The following is a 21,702-nucleotide window of genomic DNA, read 5'->3' on the forward strand; positions in this document are numbered from 1 at the left end:
ATAGGAAATGGTCTCCATGGGGCTTATAAGAATACTCATATTTACTTGTTTTTACAGAAAGAAACACTGCACTGTTGTAGGAAACACTGATGAAAGTTGTTTCTTATCGTGGGGAGTAGGGCTGGCACGGGACCAGTGGGCCTGGGTTAGAGAAATACTCTTTACATATACCTTTTTATGAACTATTTTGATTTTTTAATAATGTAGGTATATTATCTATTGAAACTAATGTGTTTATTCTTAAAATATATGTCAGTACAGTGGCATAATGCAATCATACATCCTGGTTTGCTCAAGTGAGTTCTGGTTAATGCCTGTTGTCCCAGGATAACTATTAATAGTGCGCTGCTTTATTCTTAAAAACATTTGGGCTTTACTTCAATGATAAACTGAATATACATCCTACGTGATAGAATGTTAACTTTGATACTACTGCAGAATTTGCAATCAGAGTTGATATTATACATATAACTTCTTCTAGAGTGATAAACTGCTGTCAACATGGAAAAAGGAAGAGGTGACCCTGAGGGATCCACCCCAATGTGTCACATTCATACATTGCTTCCCACTTCTTTTCACATCTTAGCAAATTTTAAAAAGTGTTAATAAAGATTGTTTAAATGCAAACTGTCCAGAGGCTGTAATTTCCTCAGGCTCTATCTTATGACTCAAAGGGTAAGGTAGAGGGAGATGGGCAACTCAGCTCACCTAATACCTATGTTTGTTAGGAAACTCTGCCCTAAGGAAGGTCTGAAGGGAAGGACCTCAGAAGGTTTAGAGAATAAAATATTGTGAAGTAAAGAGAAAGATGAATTTGAAACACTGAGTTGACCTAAAAAAGAGTAATGACTCCTGGTGGGGTTATAGAAAGGAAACAATCTCTGTCATGTCATTTGACACTTAGGAGTCCATTCTTTCATTCATTATTTTGTTCACTTATTCATAAATGAAAAAATACACCAGGCTCCATACCAGAAATCACTGGTGAAATATATGCTACCTTGAGTTGTAAGATGTCTCCACAATAGGATTGTAAGTTCTCAAGCTCACTACGCAGTATTGATTAATATGACCCAAGAAATTGTCAGTGATTCTTTTGGACTGCCACCTGGGAATGTGCTGACTGAATAGTATTTTGCTACCCCCATGACCACCCCAATAAAGACAAGTTGAGATAACCACAGTGTAGAAGAACAGAAAGAGTAAGAAGAGGATAAGGGCCCCAAAGCCATGCATTAAAGGATAGTATAAATTTCACAAGGGCAAGGAGAAACACACAGGATGTCTAGGGTGATTTTGGACACCTAGGCCCAAGGAAGATGTTCAGTTTGGAGTATTATCAATTCTACTGACCCACAGATATGACAAAAGTGTGAGACATATGTAAAATCAGGCATGCTTAGGGGAAGAAATTCTCCTTGAAAAAAATTATGTGACAAATTTGAAGTAATAATGACTATCTCATATGTAGTGTTAATTATTCTATATGTTTTATGTATATAAAATAATTTAATCCTCAAAAGAATTATTTGAATGAGGTTCTACTGCTCTCCCCATTTTACAGATGAAGGAACATCTTACAGATGGAAAACAGGAAGATTAAGTGAATTGTTCAAGGTTGTGCAGAAAGAAAGTGGTAGAGATGATGATTGAATCCAGGTACCAGTCTTCAAACTCCCTTCTCTGACTAATACACAGCCCTGCCTCTAGAATAATAAAGATTTTATTATTTATGGAGTACCTCAACTTCAGGAACATTTAAGTACTGATCACTTTACATGTTTTGTTTCCTTTAATCTTTATAGGACTGTGTGGTAGAGATCATTATAAATATTTTTCTTTCAAATATGAGGAAACGGTTGCTCAGACAGAGGTTAAGTTTTTATATTTGGAATCATATAGCCAAAAAGCAGCAAAACTAGGATTTGGACCAACACTATTTCCTCTATATTCTCTTTATTCATATCTTACTCATCCAGGTGGAGTTTGGATCTTGCTTTCCTTACAAATGTTGCAATTGTGGAATTAAAACTTCCTGAGCAGAAAGGAATGTGCTCAGTCACCCACTTCTTACTCTCATTTGGCAAAGAGAGAGAATGAGGCTGAGGAAGCCTTGCCAAGGTCACCCAGTCCACTGGAGTGGATCTGGGGTTGAATCCATGTCCAGAAACATTTCTAATTTCGTTTTTGCATAAGAACAATTAAAAACATTTTCATAAAGAATATTCATGATCCATACAGTGACCTGTCTCTGCCAAACTCTGGTCTTGTCTTAGTCCCTAATAAGCTGTGCATCTTTGGTAGTTCACGTCACCTCCTTGGCCCTCAGTTCTCTCATCTGAAAAAGTGAGGAAGTGAAATTGAATCATCTCAGCAGAGGAACTGGTTGAGGAGCCAGGGTAGAAAAGAGGGCACAGGGAGTGGCCAGAGCTTTGGGTCCCCATTTCTACTTTCTATTTCAGTCTGTTTTCTTCTTTGTACTCATCTATTTTATGTATTATGTTTCTAATGCTGTATGTCTGTTTGAAAATATGAGATCAGATGATTTCCTGGTGTCTTCTTTGATATTTCAAGAATGCTGCGTCTGCTTCATGCTAGGGCTACACAGCAATTGATGAACTAACGTAAAGAAGGAAAGAGCATTCCTTATTCCAGGACACCTGCCTACCTGTGGCAGACATAGACAAGGGTGCATTCTGAACAGGTAGTGTAAGTCTATGCACTCTACAAAAGAGTCAACAAGACTAGAGCCTCAGCATACAGATTGAGGTCCAGGAACCCAGGGCTGGATGATGGCATAACTTAACTAAAAACTCCTACCAGTGGTGAGGGGCAGAGCAAATGGGGAAATTGGAAGAGGATCTGAGACCCCGACATACTAATGAATCTTCTCTTTCTGCTGTTGAACACAGAAACTGTGTACTGTACTTTAAGAGACTAAGGACGAGTCTTTTGGTAGATCCAGATGCCACAGGTCAGGGAAGGTAAAATCAGGGTAATGGTGACCTTTAACATTTTCTGAATCTACTATCTCTAATTGCACTTCCAATTTATTCCCCTTGTATACCTTCCTTTCCATCTGTTACTAATTATTGAACCCATCTCCCTACCTGTCCTATATTAGTGTTTATATAAAATTTTCTCCTCCCCCTCCCCTAACCTAGCCATGATCACTAGATGAATCATTTTTGCTATGATCCTAAACTAGTCACATAGCCTTTCTGAGCCTCAGTTTCCTCATGTAGTATAAGTTTATATATCTATTATTGTGGGCACTCAATAGATAGTATTACTGCTATAACTACTAATTTGTTGGTGGTAAATATATAGGTATCAAATTAAATTACTGATGGTTGGTCTGAATGGGCTGAAATGTTAAGCAATTTTGAATGTCATTTCACCTGATCTTAACTAATAAGGGCTAGAAATCCCCCAAAACAGCGAAGTCAGTCTCTGTACAAGGTAGGCCTCAAGCCCCTATTTAAAAAACAGAGAATAATAACATTTATCCTGTCCTTCCTTGCCTCAGTGGGGAGGCGCTGCTGCAGTGTGAGTGCTTGGTGAATATGAAAGAGCTGTACCAATGTGTGGAGCCTGTAGGAATTCTGTATGTGGGGAGGAGTCCAGACAGCACAGGCACCTCTGCACAGAGGACCAACAGCACAAGATGAGCCTGGAAATCTTTGAGCAGTGTGTCCAACACAAGTCAGATATTCCCTTCCCTTTCAGATCTCAGGCAGTTGTAGTGAACATCCATACCCTTAGCCAGCCTAGGCTTTTCCTTCTACTTCCTTTGGTCAACCAGAGGAGCCTTGGGGCCACCACTGAATTATCACTGCCACACACAGCTTGTTTGAAGGACCTGGTTACGGAGGTATCCCACAGGGAAGCATGAGAGGCCCACTATCCAGCTAAGGAAATCTTCCCACAAAACTTTTCTTCTGAGCAACTCGTGAACAGAGCACGTGCTAACAAATTTGCTAATGAGAAGGCAAACAAGCTGCTTAGTTGAGCTGGGAAAGCCAGAGGGTGAGGCCAGGGAACCATTCCCAGGAGGGGATGCACCTGCTTAATGAAGCAGAGCCTCAACTTTAGTGATAATCAGCAGTTTCTCTGTAGAGGCCTCCCCCTGCCTGAGTTGAGGAGGAGGGAGCTTTGGGGAGGCCTCAGTTGTCTCCTCTTGCCTCCCTCAATGATTACTAATTGGGAAAGTGAGAATGCAGAGCAGTATGTCAAAAAAAGCAGCTCTAAGATATGGTCCTCCTAGGAGCCCTTTCCCCAGGCCTGCGGGAGACACCAGCCTCTCAGCTTTGTCTGAACCATGCAGAAGGGCATCTGTTCCCTACGTTCATAGGAGGCACTGTGGAGGTAGAGTGGAAGTCAGGAGGCCTGAGATTTAACTGAGGTTCTGCCACAAACTACTTCTGACTCAAAGTGGGTCACACACCTTCCCTGACCTATATACATTTTTTTTGACCTGTACTACTGTTAATATATAAAATATGGAGATTGGACTTCATGAATTAAAGAAACATGGTTTCTTTGAGCTGTGATGTGGGTTTTGTTCTGATAGCCCTGGTAACAGCATCAAGAAACAAGAGTGTAGTAGCCTCACTTCTGCCAAAAAAAAACATTAAAAAAATAAAAAAAGTTTATTGAGTGTAAAGGAGGTAAAGGAAGAAGTAAGGAATATGAGAGCAAGATAAATATATGCCCCAAGAGACACCCCGCCCCAACAAAAGAGGGGTGTATACCATCTAGGTTCAAACAAAGGAAGATGTTACCACACTACCTTGCACTTTCAGAACATTTTTTAAACTCTCATTTCCTTTTTGGGAAAAAAAAATCCTATCATTTTCTTTTAGAAAAAAATAAAGCAGTTCTAACCATCTTCCTGTCTGCACCTCTCTGCTTGTCTACATACCTATAGACACATATATGGCACTATGACTATCAGACAGTACCAAAAAATCAGAACCACAAGTGCAATTTTCAGTGTTGGTAATAATATAAAGAACGTGCAATAAGAAAACCCTGGATTTGAATCAGCAGTTGTAAAATCACAATCACAAATCAGCAGTTGTAAAATGTAGTGCAATTTAGATAACCCCTTTTTGCCTCATTTGCAAAACTGAAATTGTTAATAGCACCTATCTTTTAGGTTGTTGGAGAATTAAGATAATTTATGTTGGAATTGTCAACTACAAATTGGCACTTGCCATTGGCACTTGCTATCTACCTCTACAAGGATTAAACCATGTGTTGCTTCAGCTGCTGACTTTCAACACCCCCCTGAAAGGAGCAGAAATGAGGCACCAGTTAAGTGCTACAAGAATAACATCTAACTTTGTTGATTGCTATTATTATTAACATTATAGTTACATGTCTAATACCTAATAGAACCAAGGAGATGACTCCTAAATCCACAAGAGGAATTCGACAAAGAGCTGAAATCCCAAATAGTCTTAGTTCTGTAGTCACAGTGTCCCTTCAAAAGCCCTGCAACCACTCATAGGCCAAGCTGCTTAATAGTGGTCAGAACCACTTCAGACACTTACTCAGACTTAGTTATCTTTAAGGATTTGAACTCTTCTTCTAATAAAGGGCAAGCAGACCAGAATGTGGTTGTAAACATGATGGTGGGAGAGATGGAAAAGGAATCTTGCTATGAATAAGTAGAATTGTTTAGGATGAATTTGATTAGGAGTTGTCTGCTGGATACCAGAATCCCTGCACCATATACAAGTTGCCTCTCTCCCTTTCAAATTATTTCCCAGTATTTCCTACTCCTGAATAACAGGAGATCACCGATTCATTCATTATTTCATTCATCCAGTATTTATTAAGCACCTACTATGTGCTAGACACTTACTGACTATGTGTAGGTACTAGTAAAACTGGCCATTTTTACATGATAAATATTTTCTAATTATTTAAGTTGTGCTTGAGAAGAGTTTATAAATGTTGGATTCAAAATATCATAAGTCAAAGTTTCTTAAGTTGTTAACTGTGTTAGTCAGTCTTCTGAATCTTAATCATAACTATTTTCTTTAGCCTTGTTGCTTCAACAATTGAGAGAGATATGATGAAATCTCCAGCTGTAATGGTAGTTTTGTCAATTTCTCATTGTAGTTCTTTTGAATTCTTCCATATATTTTTATATAGTTTACATATATACAGGTTTCCCCCACTATCTGAAAGGAGAGTGTTGCTATGAAACCTTTCATAAGCCAAAATGGCGTAAAGCAAAGAGCGTCCCCCACTTTCCAAAAGTTTGCCTTTCACCACTGCACTTTTACCAAAGACCTATATTAGTACCGTTTTTGTTAACTGAAAAAAATCCAGAGGATTTCCACCTTTACAAAAAAAGCCATTACCGCACTAACGTAGGTCTTTGGTAAAAGTTAAGTGGCATAATGTGAACTTTTGGAAAGCAGAGGATACCTGTAAATACAAGTATATATACTATATAAATAAAGGGAAAGAAAAAATTACTATATGTTGCCATATTGAGTAATGTAAAGTAATAACAAGTTTTGTATATGTGTATATATATATATATATACACACACACACACACATATATATATATATAATGTAAATACATAAATTATATTTTCTCAGGGGTTGAATATGTTGTCATTATGCAGTGAAACTCTGTACTAATACTTTTTTCTAAAAATCTATTTAAAGCTACACTATTATATCTAGTTATTCAACTTTTAAGTGACTGTGCTTTATGTGTATTTTGTCAACAATATATAGCTGGATTTATTTTTAATCCAAATTGAAAAAATTTGTCTCTTGTCCATTTATGTACCTACTTTATGTATATATTTTAACTTAATTCTTCCATCAGAGTTTATTAAAATTTGTAACACTTATTCTATGCTTTCTTCTTCTCCTTTCTTGTCGTTTCTTTAAAAGTGTTTATCTTCTTTTTAAGGACAAGAGTCTTAGAGACTTCTCATATTCTCTGGTCCCCCAACCTCCAAACCTACCATGTTGACATACTTCCTGTTTTCTTTTTTGTTCTGGCTTTACTTATTTGTAAAACATCTAATGAAGGCATTTGCTTACCCTTACTTTTCTTTTGGCTGCCAACATTTCTTTTCTTATTGAATAGTTCTTCCCAAAGAGTTGTTGATGTGGGTCTTTGTGTTGCAAAACTTGTGAAGCTTTGAATATTAGAACAGTTTTGTTTTGTTTAATTGTGTTAAAATACACATACCATAAAATTTACCATTTTAACCATTTTAAGTACAGGTATATCTCATTTTATTGCGCTTCATTTTATTGCACTTGGAAGATATTGTGTTTTCACAAATTGCAGTTTTGTGGCAGCCCTATCCAGCAAGTCTAATCAGCACCATTTCTCAATAACATTATATTTAAATTAAGGTATGTACACTGTTTTTTAAACATATAATGCTACTGTATACAATAGACTACAGTATAGTAAACATAACTCATATGCACTGGGAAACCAAAAAAAATCATGTGACTTGCTTTATTGCAATATTTGTCTCAGTGGTCTGAAACCAAATGCACAATATCTTTGGGGTATGCCTGTATATAATTCAACAGTGTTAAGTACATTTACATTGTTGTACAACCAATCTCTAGAACTCTTTTCATCTTGCAAAAGTGAAACTCTATATCCATTAAACAACAATTTCACCATTCTCCCTCCCCCCATGTTCTGGCAAACACCAGAAACACTACTTTCTGTCTCTATGAATGTGAATACTCTAAGTACCTCATATAAGTATAATCACACAGTATTTGTCTTTTTGTGACTGACTTATTTCACTTAACATAATGTTTTCAAAGTTCATCCATGTTGTAGCGTGTGTCAGAATATCCTTTCTTTTTAAGGTAAAATAATTTTCCATTGTATGTGTATACCACATTTTGTTTATTAATTCATCTATCGATGGACACTTTATTGCTTTAATCTTTTGGTTATTGTGAAAAATACATCAATGAATGTGGGTGTGTAAATATTTCTTTAAGATCATGTTTTTACTTCTTGGGATATATACCTAGAAGTGGAATTACTGGATCATAATATTATAATATTATTTTTAATTTTTTTGAGGAATCCCTATATTGTTTTCCATAACAACTGTACATTTTTACATTCCCACTGACAGTGCACAAGTGTTCTAATTTCTCCACATCCTCACCAAAGCTTTTTATCTACTGTTTCCTTTATATATATATATATATATATATATATATATATATATATATATATATATAAATATATATATACATATATATTCATGTACAGATCCTCTTCCTATGTAAATTATTGCAGCGTGTTCCGTAGACCTCCGTTGCTATATGGTCGGGCTTTTTTATATATATATTTAATATGTATTTGTATACGTATGATAACCCTAATCTTAATTTACCCAGTCCCCCCTCTTTTCCTTTTAGATAAGCATAGTTTGTTTTCTAAGTCTGTGAATGTCTTTCTCTGTGGAAATGTGTTCATTTGCATCACTTGTTAGATAACGCCTATAAGTGATATCAGGGGATATATGTATTTTGCTTTCCGACTTACCTCATGTTCTGTGGTTATCTCTAGGCTCATCTATGGTGCCTCAAAGAGCAGCGTTTCATTGTTTTCCATGGCTAATATTCCATTGTGTATATGGACCACTTCTTCTTTATCCATTCATCTGTTGATGGACATTTTGGTGGCTTCCGTGTATTGGCTGTTATCCAAATGGCTGTGGTGAAGCTGTTGCATGTTGTATCTTCTCGACTCTGGTCTTCTGAGGTGAGAGACTCAGTGGCGGCCCTGCTGGATGGAATGGTGGCTCAATTTTTACCTATAAATGCAACTCCTTTCTGTTCTCATTATTGTCTCTTACCACTTTACATCTCACCAGCATCTAGAGGGTACACAGTTCTCTAATACCCCTTCAGCATTTATTGTTTGCAGACTTTTTGCTGATAGTAGTTAACTTGTGTGAGATGAAACCTTTTTGTAGATTTGATTTGCATGAGTCTAATAATTCCTGATGTTGAACTTTTATCAATTTTACGTTTTTTTTGGAAAAAGACTGAGTAAAACTTACTTCTTCATACTATCTCCTTGAAACATTTGCCTCTTTTGAATTTTTTTGGCCATTCCCTAGCTCAGGACATTTTTTGAGGGCAGGTGTCCTTTACAGCCCTGAGTCCTTGTGAATGTTAAGTGACCGTTAGCTGTGGGTTTAAAACCGCTCTTGCGGGAAACGGCCACAAGGTGGCAGCATTTCTACATTTCCAACTCTGGGTTTTTGGGCAACAGAGCCTTCCTGGAAATCGTGTTAGTAGGCTGCAAATTAGAGTGGAATGTGCCAGGACCAACCCCCAAGAGCTTATGTCTCCTTACTTCTTGTTCGATTTTTAATTTATTTTTTATTTATTATCAAAGCAAATTTGATAAAAATGTAGTGTGTGTTCTAGGTGTACAGCATCTGGTTCATTATATCTATGTATCGATCTATTCATCTTTGGATTCTTTCCCGTGTAGGTTATTACAGAGTGTTGAGTAGACCTCTCTTGGTTTTCCATAGGTATTTTGTGATTATATATTTCATATGTATTAGTACATGTCTGTTACATCCCCATATCCTAATTCATATATTCCTTACACATCTCCATTTTGATTAATGAACTTTGGTTTTCTGAATGCATGCATGTCCTTCTCTTGGAAATAATTTCATGGGTATAAACTTTTATATAACACCTATAAGTAATGTCATAGGATATCTGTCTTTTTGTTTCTTTCTTACTTCATGTTGGGTGATTATCTCTAGATACTTCTATGGTGGTGCCAAAAGCACTGTTTCATTCTTTTCCATGGTTAATATTCCATTGTGTACATGGAACACTTTTTCTTAGTGCATTTTTCTCTCGATGGACATTTTGGTTTCTTCCAAGTCTTGGCTATGGTACATGGTGCTTCAGTGCAGGATTGCCAGCCTGTGTCTTTTTGAGTCTGGTCTACTCAGGTGATAGGCCCATCAGTGGGCCTACCAGATCACATGGTGGCTCAACTCTTACCTTAAAAAGCACCTCCATTCTGTTGTCAGTACTGGCTGTTACCAGGTTACATCCCACCAACAGCTAGAGGGTACGCAGTCCTATAAAACCCCTTCTGCATTTATTCTTTGTAAAGTATTTTGCTGATGATCATTCTGACGGCTGTGAGGTGAAAGTATTTCTACACTGAATTTGCATGACTTTATTAATTCCTGATGTTGAGGATTTTTCCATGCCCTTTTCTTAACAAAAAAAGAAAGAAAAAAAAAAGAGAAGACAAAATGTGCATAAGATATGCCCCTTGAAATCGTCATTTGGAAATATGTTCGTCTTTTGTGTTTTTTGCTTGACATACGATGCAGAGATTTTTTTTGAGGGAAGGTGTCATTTACAGGCCTGCAATTATTGTGAATATCAAGTGACCATTAGCAATGGGTTTAAAGCTGCTGTTTTGAGAAACGGCCACAAGGCAGGAGCAGTTCTCCTTTACCAAATCGGGTTACTAGGGCAACAGAGCCTCAATAAAGTAGTGTTCTAGGCTGTAATTTAGAATGGAATGTGCCAGGAAAAAGCCCCTTAAGTTTATGTCTCACTACTTATTGTACGTTTGTTTAATTTAATTTTTATTTTTTATCACAGCAACTTTGATTACAAAGATTTGCTTGTTCTAGGTGTGCGAGATGTGGTTCTTTTACACATATACATATATCTATTCTTCTTCAGATCCTTTTCCCATGTAGGTTATGACACAATGTTGATTAGTCTTCTCTTGGTAATCTGTAGGTCTTTGGTGATTATATACTTCACCTGTGTTTGTATATGTCTGTTAACCCCAATATCCTAATGTATCCAATCCTCACACCTTTCCTTTGGTGAACCATAAATTTGTTTAATGAGCCTGTGATTGCTTTTCTCTGTGGAAATATCTTCACTGGTATCAATTTTTAGGTAACACCTATAAGTGATCATATAGGCTATGTGTCTTTTGCTTTCTGACTTACTACAAGTTGCATGATTACCTCTAGACTCATCTGTGGTGCTGCAAATGGCATTGTGTCATTTTTTTCCTTGGCTAATATTCCATCTGTACGTGTACGAGTTCACTCTTGTCCACTCATCTGTTGATGGACTTTTTGGTTGCTTCCATGTCTTAGCTATTGTAATACTTCTGCTATGCACATTTTCCTGCCTGTGTCTTTCCTATTCTGTCTTCTTAATTTATAGGCCCAGGAGTGGGCCTGTTGTGTCATATGGTACCAAAACGCTTACCTTGTAAAGTCACCTCCATTCTGTTCTCATTAGTGGCTCTTACCAGGTTACATCCCACTTAAAGATGAGGGTATGCACTTCTCCACAACCCCTTCAGCATTTATTGTTTGTAGTTTTTTTGCTGATGGTTATTCTGACTGGTGTGAGCTGATACCTCTTTGTGGCTGGATATGCATGCATCTCAAAATACATTGAAATTGAGCTTTCTGGCATGTCCTTTTTTTCTTCAAACTGTGAGAACAGCTTACCTCTTCAAATTGTTTTCTTGAAGTATGTGCCACACTTTAAAATATTTAACCTTTGGCTCCATCAAGATATTTTGAGGGCAGGTTTCATTTACAGCGTTCCAGTACTTGTGCATATGAAGTGACCCTTAGCACAGGTTTCAAAACTGTTCTTACAGGTAACGGTCAGAGGGTGGCACCCTTTCTGCACTCTCCACTCTGGTAACTAGGGAAAGAGACCTTCCTGCCAGTGGTGTTCCTCAGTTATAAATTAGAGTGGAATGTGCCCGGATAAACCCCCAAAGGCTGATGTCTCCTTACTTACATTTGTTTTTTTAATTGAATTTATATTTTTTATTAGAGAAATATTCAATTGTGTACATGGACCACTTCTTCTTTGTACATTCCTCTGTTGACGGATATTTTCATGGCTTCCAAGTAATGGCTATGGTAAATATTGCTGGAGTGAAGGATTGCCAGCCTGTGTCTTTTTGATTCTCATCCTCTCAGGCGATAGACCCAGAAGTGGGTATGCTGGATTGAATGGCAGCCAATATTTACCTTTTCAAGGCACCTCCTTTTTGTTTTCATTACTGGATCTTACCATGTCCCACTTTGAACTGAGGCTACACATTTCTCCACCACCATTTCAGCATTTATGGTTTGCAGAATTATTGCTGATGGCCATTCTGACTGGTGTGAGCTGATAGGTTTTTGTAATTTGGATTTGCATGTCTTTAATAATTTCTAATGTTCAGCATTTTTCCACGCCTTTTAAAATTTCTGTTAAAGAAAAACAGAAAAACACTGTGAGTACAATAAACCTCTTGAAATTGTCTTCTTGGAAGGTTGCCATCTTTTGAATTTTTTCGTCGATTTTCGACCCCAGAATGTTTTTTGAGGACAGTGTAATTTACAGGCCTGGAATGAGTGTGAATATTTAGTGACCATTAGCACTGGGTTTAAAACTGATGTTGTGGGATACGGCCACAAGGCGGCAGCATTCCTCCATTCCCAAATCAGGTTACTAGGGCAGCAGAGCCTTTCTGGAAGTCATGTTCAGTGGTTGTAAATTAGAATGGAATGTGCCTGGAAAATCCCCCATAAGTTTATGTCGCATTATTTCTTTGCTGTTTTAATTTTTTTTATTTGGGTATTTGTCCTAGCTGTACATAATCTGGCTCATTTGTAGTTTTATATATATATATATATATATATATATATTCATGTACAGATCCTCTTCCCATATAAATGATTTCAGAGTGTTCTGTAGACCTCCCTTGCTATATGGTCATTTTTTTTTCATATACGTATTTAATAGCTATTTGTACTCGTATGGTAAACAATCTTAATTTATCCATTCCCCCCACCTTTCCTTTTAGACAAGCATAGTTTGTTTTCTAAGTCTTTGAGTGTTTTTCTCTGTGGAAATATGTTCATTTGTGTCAGTTGTTAGTTCACGCCGATAAGTGATATCATAGGATATGTCTTTTGCTTTCCGACTTACCTCATGCTCTGTGATTATCTCTAGGCTCATCTATGGTGCCTCAAAAAGCAGTGTTTCATTGTTTTCCATGGCTAATATTCCATTGTGTACATGAACCACTTCTTCTTTATACATTCATCTGTTGATGGACATTTTGATTGCTTCTGTGTCTTGGCTATTTTGAAAATTCCTGCAGTGCAGGTGTTGCAGCCTGTGCCTTCTCAACTCTGGTCTTCTCAGGTGAGAGGCTCAGCGTTGGGCCTGCTAAATGGAATGGTGGCTCATTTTTTCTTTAAACGCAGCTCCTTTCTGTTCTCATTACTGGCTGTTACCATTTTACATCTCACCAGCAGCTAGAGGGTACACAGTTCTCTAAAACCCCTTCAGCATTTATTGTTTGTAGCCTTTTTGCTGATGGTAGTTGACTTTTGTGAGTCGTAATCTTTTTGTACATTAGATTTGCATGAGTCTAAAAATTCCTGATGTTGAGCTTTTATCCATTTTCCTTTTTTTAAAAAAAGAGTGAGTAAAATTTACCTCTTCATACTATATCCTCGAAACATTTGCCAGTTTAAAATTTTTTTTGCCATTCCCTACCTCAGCACAATTTTTGAGGGCAGGTGTCCTTTACAGCCCTGAGTCCTTGTGAATGTTAAGAAACAGTTACCTCTGGGTTTAATGCCGGTCTTGCGGGAAACGTCCACAAGGCGGCAGCATTTCTACATTTCCAACTCTGGGTTTTTGGGCAACAGAGCTTTCCTGGAAATCGTGTTAGTAGGCTGCAAATTAGAGTGGAATGTGCCAGCGCAAACCCCCAAGATCTTATATCTCCTTAATTATTCTTTGTGTTTGAAATTTAATTTTTATTAATAATCAGAGCAAATTTGCTAAAAATGTAGATTCTCCTAGGTGTACAGAATCTGCTTCATCATATCAATGTATCTCTCTATTCCTCTTTGGATCCTTTACCTTGTATGTTATTATAGAGTGTTGAGTAGACGTCTCTTGGTATTCCATAGGTATTTTGTGATTATATATTTCATATGTATTAGTACATATCTGTTAACCCCCATATCCTAATTCATATATTCCTTAAACCTTCCATTTGGTTAAACATAATTTGGTGTTCTAAATCTTTGCATGTCCTTCTCTTGGAAATAATTTCATGGGTATCAATTTTTAGGTAACATCTATAAGTGATGTCATAGGATATCTGTCTTTTGGTTTCTTTCTTACTTCAAGTTGGGTGATTATCTCTAGATCCTTCTATGGTGGTGCCAACGGCACTGTTCCATGCTTTTCCATGGCTAATATTCCATTTTGTACATGGACCACTTCTTCTTAGTGCATTTTTTCTGTTGATGGACATTTTGGTTTATTCCAGGTCTTGGCTATGGTACATGTTGCTTCAGTGCAGGATTGCCAGCCTGTGTCTTTTTGATTCTGGTCTACTCAGGTGATAGGCCCATCAGTGGGCCTACCAGATCCCATGGTAGCTCCATTTTTACCTTTAAATGAACCTCCTTTCTGTTCTCACTACTGGCTCTTGCCAGGTTAAATCCCAGCAGCCGCTAGAGTTTACACAGTTCTCTAAAACCCCTTCATTATTTATTCTTTGTAGACTTTTTGCTGATGATCATTCTGACGGCTGTGAGGTGAAAGTTTTTGTAGACTGGATTTGCATGGCTTTATTAATTCCTGATGTTGAGCATTTTTCCATGCCCTTTTTTTAACAAAAAAGAAAGAAAGAAAGAGAAGACAAAATGTGCGTGAAATATGCCTCTTGAAATTGTCATTTTGAAATGTGCACGTCTTTTGAGTTTTTTGCTCGATTTGCGGCCCAAGGATTTGTTTTGAGGATGGGTGTCATTTACAGTCCTGCCATTATTTTGAATATCAAGTGACCATTAGCGCTGGGTTTAAACCTGCTGTTTTGAGAAACGGCCACAAGGCGGCAGCAGTTCTCCTTTACCAAATCGGATTACTAGGGCAACAGAGCCTCAATGGAAGTCGTTTTCTAGATTGTAAATTAGAATGGAATGTGCCAGGAAAAAGCCCCTTAAGTTTATGTCTCACTACTTATTGTACGTTTGTTTAATTTAATTTTTATTTTTTATCACAGTAACTTTGATTACCATCTTTTGCTTGTTCTAGGTGTGTGAGGTGTGGTTCTTTTACACATATACATAAATCTATTCTTCATCAGATCCTTTTCCCATGTAGGTTATGACACAATGTTGAGTAGTTTTCTCTTGGTATTCTGTAGGTCTTTGGTGATTATATATTTCTCCTGTGTTTGTAAATCTCTGTTAAACACAATATCCTAATGTATACAGTCCTCACACCTTTCCACTGGTGAACCATAAGTTTGTTTAATGAATCTGTGATTGCCTTTCTCTGTGGAAATATCTTCACTGGTATCAATTTTTAGGTAACACCTATAAGTGATATCATAGTATATGTGTCTTTCACTTTCTGACTTACTACAAGTGGCATGATTGTCTCTAGATTCATCTATGGTGCTGCAAATGGCATTGTTCCATTTTTTTCCTTGGCTAGTATTCCATATGTACATGTACCAATTCTTCTTTGTCCTCTCATCTGTTGATGGACTTTTTGGTTGCTTCCATGTCTTGGATATTGTAATACTGCTGCAATGCAGATTTGCCTGCCTGTGTCTCTCCAATTCTGTCTTCTTAGGTTATAGGCCCAGGAGTGGTCCTGCTGGATCATAGCGTAGCCAAATGCTTACCTTGTAAAGTCACCTCCATTCTGTTCTCATTAGTGGCTCTTACCAGGTTACGTCCCACTTAAATTTGAGGGTATGCACTTCTCCACAACACCTTCAGCGTTTATTGTTTGTAGTTTTTTTGCAGATGGTTATTCTGACTGGTTTGAGCTGATACCTCTTCTTGGTTGGATTTGCATGTGTCTCATAATCCCTTGAAATTGAGCTTTCAGGCATGTCCTTTCTTTCTTCAAACTGTGTGTACAGTTTACCTTTGAAATTGCTTTCTTGAAGTATGTGCCACATTTTGAAACGTTTTGTCCATTACCTCCATCAAGACATTTTGAGGGCAGGTTTCACTTACAGCGTTCCAGTAGTTGTGCATATGAAGTGACCCTTAGCACAGGTTTCAAAACTGTTCTTACAGGTAACGGTCAGAGGGTGGCACCCTTTCTGCACTCTCCACTCTGGTAACTAGGGAAAGAGACCTTCCTGCCAGTGGTGTTCCTCAGTTATAAATTAGAGTGGAATGTGCCCGGATAAACCCCCAAAGGCTGATGTCTCCTTACTTACATTTGTTTTTTAATTGAATTTATATTTTTTATTAGAGAAATATTCAATTGTGTACATGGACCACTTCTTCTTTTTGCATTCCTCTGTTGATGGACATTTTCGTTGCTTCCAAGTGTTGGCTATGGTAAATATTGCTGGAGTGCAGGATTGCCAGCCTGTGTCTTTTTGATTCTCATCCTCTCAGGTGATAGGCCCAGCAGTGGGTATGCTTTATTGAAATGTAGCGATATGCCCAGCAGTGTGTATGTTTTATTGAATGGTAACTTAATATTTACCTTTTCAAGGCACCTCCTCTGTGTTTTCATTACTGGCTCTTACCATGTCCCACTTTGAACCGAGGCTACGAGTTTCTCCACACCCCCTTCAGCATTTATTGTGTGCAGCATTTTTGCTGATGGCCGTTCTGACTGGTGTGAGCTGATAGGTTTTTGTAATTTGGATTTGCATGTCTTTAACAATTCCTAATGTCCAACATTTTTCCATATCTTTTTTTTTTATTTCTGTTAAACAAAAACAGAAAAAAAAAAGTGTGGGTACAATAAACGTCTTGAAATTATCTTCTTGGAAGGTTGCCATCTTTTGAATTTTTTGTTCGATTTTCGACCCCAGGATGTTTTTTGGGGGGCAGGTGTCATTTACAGGCCTGCAATGAGTGTGAATATTTAGTGACCATTAGCACTGGGTTTAAAGCTGTAGTTGTGGGAAACGGCCACAAGGCAGCAGCATTTCTCTGTTCCCAAATCTGGTTACTAGGGCAGCAGAGGCTTTCTGTAAGTAATGTCCCAGCTTGTAAATTAGAATGGAATGCACCAGCAAAAACCCCCAAAAACGTATGTCACATTACTTCTTGTTGGTTGTTTTAATTTTTGTAATCGGGTTAATGATTAGAATATTGATTGTCCTAGGTGTACACAATTTGGTTCATTTGTATTATATATATATATATATATATATATATATTTATTTATTTATATATATATATATAATAGCCAACCTAATGTATGTAATGTGGTATTTCATTATGTTTTATTTGAATTTCCATAATGATTATTGATATTAAATACTTTCTCATGTGCTTATTGATCATTCATATATGAACTTTGGAGAAATGTCTACTTCAAATTTTTCATACATTTTCTAATCAAGTTGTTTGACTTTGTTTTTCATTGAGTTGTAGAAATTTTTACATATCATGGATATTAATCCCTTTGCAGATATATAATTTTCAAATGATTTTTTAGTCCATATGTTTCCTTTTCACTCTGTTGATTGCTTACTTTGATACATAGAAGTTATTAATTTTGATGTCCTCCGATTTATCTTTTTTGTTGTTGTTGACTATACATTGGATGTTACAGCAAAGAAACCATTGTCAAATCCAATATCATGAAGTTTCCCCTGATGTTTTCTTCTGAGAGTTTTATAGAGTTAGCTCATATGTTTAGATCTTTGATCAATTTGAGTTAATTTTTGTATATGATGCAGGTAAGTGTTCAATTTAATTCTTTTGCATGTGAATATCCTTATTACTCAACACCATTTTAAAAAACTATCCTTTCTTAATTAAATGGTCTTGATACTTGTGTCAAAAATAATTTGACCATATATGTGAGGATTTTATTTTTGTGCCCTCTATTCTATTCCATTGGCCTGTTCCATGTCTGTCTTTATGCCAGTACCACACTGTTTTCATTGAAATCAGGAAGTTTGAGACCTCCAAATTTGTTAGTCCTTTCCAAAATTGTCTTGGCTACTTGGAGTCTGTTGGTATTTCATAATCTTAGGACGAATATTTCTGTATCTGCAAAAATAAAATGACGTTGGGATTTTGATAGGGATTACACTTACTCTGTAGATCACTTTGGGTAGTATTGACATGTTAACAATATGAAGTCTTCCAATCAATGAATACATGATGTCTTTCCATGTATTTGTGTCTTTGATTCCTTTCAGAAGCATTTTGTAGCTATCATTTTATAAGTCTTTTGCCTTCTAGGCCAAGTTTATTTCTAAGTGTTTCATTATTTTTTAAGCCATCATAAATTGAATTGTTTCTGAATTTACTTTTCAGATTATTAGTGTATAAAATGTAACTGATTCGTGTGTATTGACTTTCTTGTCCTGCAAATTTGATGAATTCATTTATTAGTTCTAACAGGGAAATCTTTAGGGTTTTCTGCATATAAGATCATATTGCCTTCAGTTGATTTTTGTGTATGGTGTAAGGTAGTGTCCACTTTCATTTTTTTGCATGTGGATGGCTAGAATCCCCAACACAATTTGTTAAAGAGTCTATGCTTTACCCAGTGTATATTCTTGGCATTCTTGTCAAAAGTCAGTTGACTGTATATTCATGGGTTTATTTCTGTGTTCTCTATTCTGTTCCATTGTTTTTTATGTCTGTTTTATGCCAGTACCATACTGTTTTAATTAGTATAGCTTTGTAATATATTTTGAAAACTGACAGAGTGATGCTTCCAGATTTATTCTTCTTTTTCAAAATATTTTTTGAAAAACTATAGCTTTTTTTTTTTCAAAACTATCTCTGGGTCTTTTGAGATTTCATATACATTTTAGGATATTTTTTCAATTTTTGTAAAAGATGCCATTGAGATTTTGATGTAGATATCATTGAATCTGTAGGTAATTTTGAGTAGTATGGACATTTTAACAGTATTAGATATTTCAATCCATGAAAACAGGATATCTTTCCAACTGTTTCTCCTTTAATTTCTTTCTTCAATGTTTTGCAGTTTTTAGTGTACAAGTCTTTTGTATACTTGGTTAAGTTTATTCCTAAGTATTTTATTCTTTTTGATGCTATTGTACTGAGATTGTTTTCTTAATTTCCTTTTGGGATGGTTCATTGTTAGTGTATAAAAAAGCAACTAGGGGCTTCCCTGGTGGCGCAGTGGTTGAGAGTCCGCCTGCCGATGCAGGGGAAACGGGTTCGTGCCCCGGTCTGGGAAGATCCCACATGCCGCGGAGCGGCTGGGCCCGTGAGCCATGGCCGCTGGGCCTGTGCGTCCGGACCCTGTGCTCCGCAACGGGAGAGGCCACAACAGTGAAAGGCCCACATACCACAGGAAAAAAAAAAAAAAAAAAAAAAAAAAAGCAACTAGTATTTGTATGTTAATTTTGTATCCTTCAACTTTACTGAATTTGTTTATTAGTGCTAAGTTTTTGGTGGAGTCTTTAAAGTTTCCTACATATAGCATCATGTCATCTGAAAACACAGGTAATTTTCTGTCTTCCTTTTCATTATGTATGTCTCCTATTTCTTTTTCTGGCTAGGACTTCCAGTAATGTATTGAAGGGAAATGGTAAGAACGGTCAGCCTTCTCTTGTTCCTGAACTTATAGACATGATTTCAGCTTTTGAACATTGAGTATGACATTAGCTGTGGGATGGTAATATATGCCTTTATTGTACTGAAGTAGTTTTCTTCCATACCCAATTTGTTGAGAATTCATGAAGGGTGTTTAATTTTATCAAATGCTTTTCTGCATCTATTGAGATGATGATATGATTTTTGTCCTTTTTTCTGTTAATGCAGTTTATCACATTTATTGATTTTCATATGGTAAAACTTCCTTGCATTCTTGCCATAAATCCCACTTAGTCATGGTGTATGATACTTTCAATGTTCTATTGTATCCTGTTTACTATATTATTGAGGATTTTTGCATCAATATTTATCAGAGATATTGATGTGTTGTTTTCTTTTCTGGTAGTGTCTCTGTCTGGCTTTTGTATCAGGGTAATACTGGCCTCCAAATCCCTAAAGAATTTGGAAGTATTCTCTCCTCTTCAATTCTTTGGAAATGGATTGTTGTTAATTACCTAAATGCCTAGTAGATTTCACTAGTAAAAGCATCTGGCCCTGGGCTTTCTTTATTAAGAGATTTTTATTTTGATTCAATCTCCTTATCTGTCATTAATCTGTTCAGATTTTCTATTTTTTCATGATTCAGTCTGGGATGGTTATATACTTCTAGGAATTTATCCTTTCACCTATGTTATCCAATTTGTTGGTGTACAATTGTTTATATTAGTCTCATAATCCTTTTTATTTCTGTGACATTGGTTGTAATGTCCCTTTTTCATTAATAGTTTTATTTATTTGTGTCTTCTTCTCTCATTTTTTCTTAGTCTAGCTAAAGTTTTGTAGATTTTATCTTTTCAAAAATATAACTTATTTTCATCAGTTTTGTCTATTGTTTTCTAATATCTATTTTATTTATATTAATCATTTTTTCCCTTCTGTTAGCCTTAGATTTTGGATAGTTTATTCTTGTTTTTCTAGTTCCTTGAGGTGTAAAGCTAGATTGTTGATTTGAGAGGTTTCTTATTTGTAAATGGTAAGGGTTCACAGGTATAAATTTTTCTCTTACAACTGCTTTCATTGCATCTAGTGAAATGATATTTTGTGCTTTCATTTCATTTCTCTAAATATTTTATAATATTTCCTGTGATTTCTTTTCTGACCAATTGTTTGTTTGAAAGCATGCTGTTTAATTCTACATAGTCATGGATTTTCCAGTTTTCTTTCTGCTACTGAATTCTAGTTTTATTCCCTTTTGATTGGAAACTATACTTTATATGACTTCAAACTTTTAAAGTTTATTAATACTTATTTTGTTGTCTAATTTATGGTATATTCTGGACAGTGTTCTATGTATACTTGAGAAAAATGTTTATTCTGCTGTTGTTGGGAGGAGTGTTCTGTATATATTTCTTAGGTCTAATTTGTCTATAGTGTTGATCAAGATCTCTATTTCCTTATTGATCTTCTGTCTGGTGGTGTAATTAATTATTGAAAGTGGGGGAGTAAAATCTGGTAATATTATTATAGAGCAGTCTATTGCTCTCTTCCATTCTGTCAACGTTTGCTCCCTGTGTTTAAGAATTCTGATGTTTGGGGCTTCCCTGGTGGCGCAGTGGTTGAGAATCTGCCTGCTAATGCAGGGGACATGGGTTCGACACCTGGTCTGGGAGGATCCCATATGCCGCGGAGCAACTAGTCCCGTGAGCCACAACTACTGAGCCTGCGCGTCTGGAGCCTGTGCTCCGCAATGAGAGTCCGCGATAGTGAGAGGCCCGGCCGCGCACCGTGATGAAGAGTGGGCCCCGCTTGCCACAACTAGAGAAAGCCCTCCCACAGAAACAAAGACCCAACACAGCAAAAATAAATTAATTAATTAATAAAAGAACATCAAAGAAGTTTAAACACAAATGCTCAAAAAAAAAAAAAGAATTCTGATGTTCAGAGCATACATTTTATAATTGTTACATCTTCTTGGTCAATTGACCCATTTATCACTATACAATGTCTTTCTTTATCTCTTGTAACAGTTTTTTTCTTAAACTTTATCTTT

The 21,702-nt window shown here is 36.6% G+C and overlaps 1 protein-coding gene across 1 annotated transcript in view; it reads left to right on the forward strand.

Annotated features, from left to right (window-relative positions):
* Nucleotides 1-2,841: 2,841 nt before the first annotated feature.
* LOC307065264 (myeloid cell nuclear differentiation antigen-like) overlaps nt 2,842-21,702 on the forward strand; it is a gene marked incomplete at both ends in the record, with an annotated part of 68,708 nt that continues 49,847 nt past the window's right edge. Inside the window, 1 exon segment of the mRNA XM_079722096.1 lies at nt 2,842-2,974. Within this exon segment, the coding sequence (XP_079578222.1) occupies nt 2,842-2,974 (133 nt within the window).

The sequence above is a fragment of the Hyperoodon ampullatus genome, assembly GCF_949752795.1.
Source record: "Hyperoodon ampullatus genome assembly, chromosome: 2".
Taxonomy (NCBI): domain Eukaryota; kingdom Metazoa; phylum Chordata; class Mammalia; order Artiodactyla; family Ziphiidae; genus Hyperoodon; species Hyperoodon ampullatus.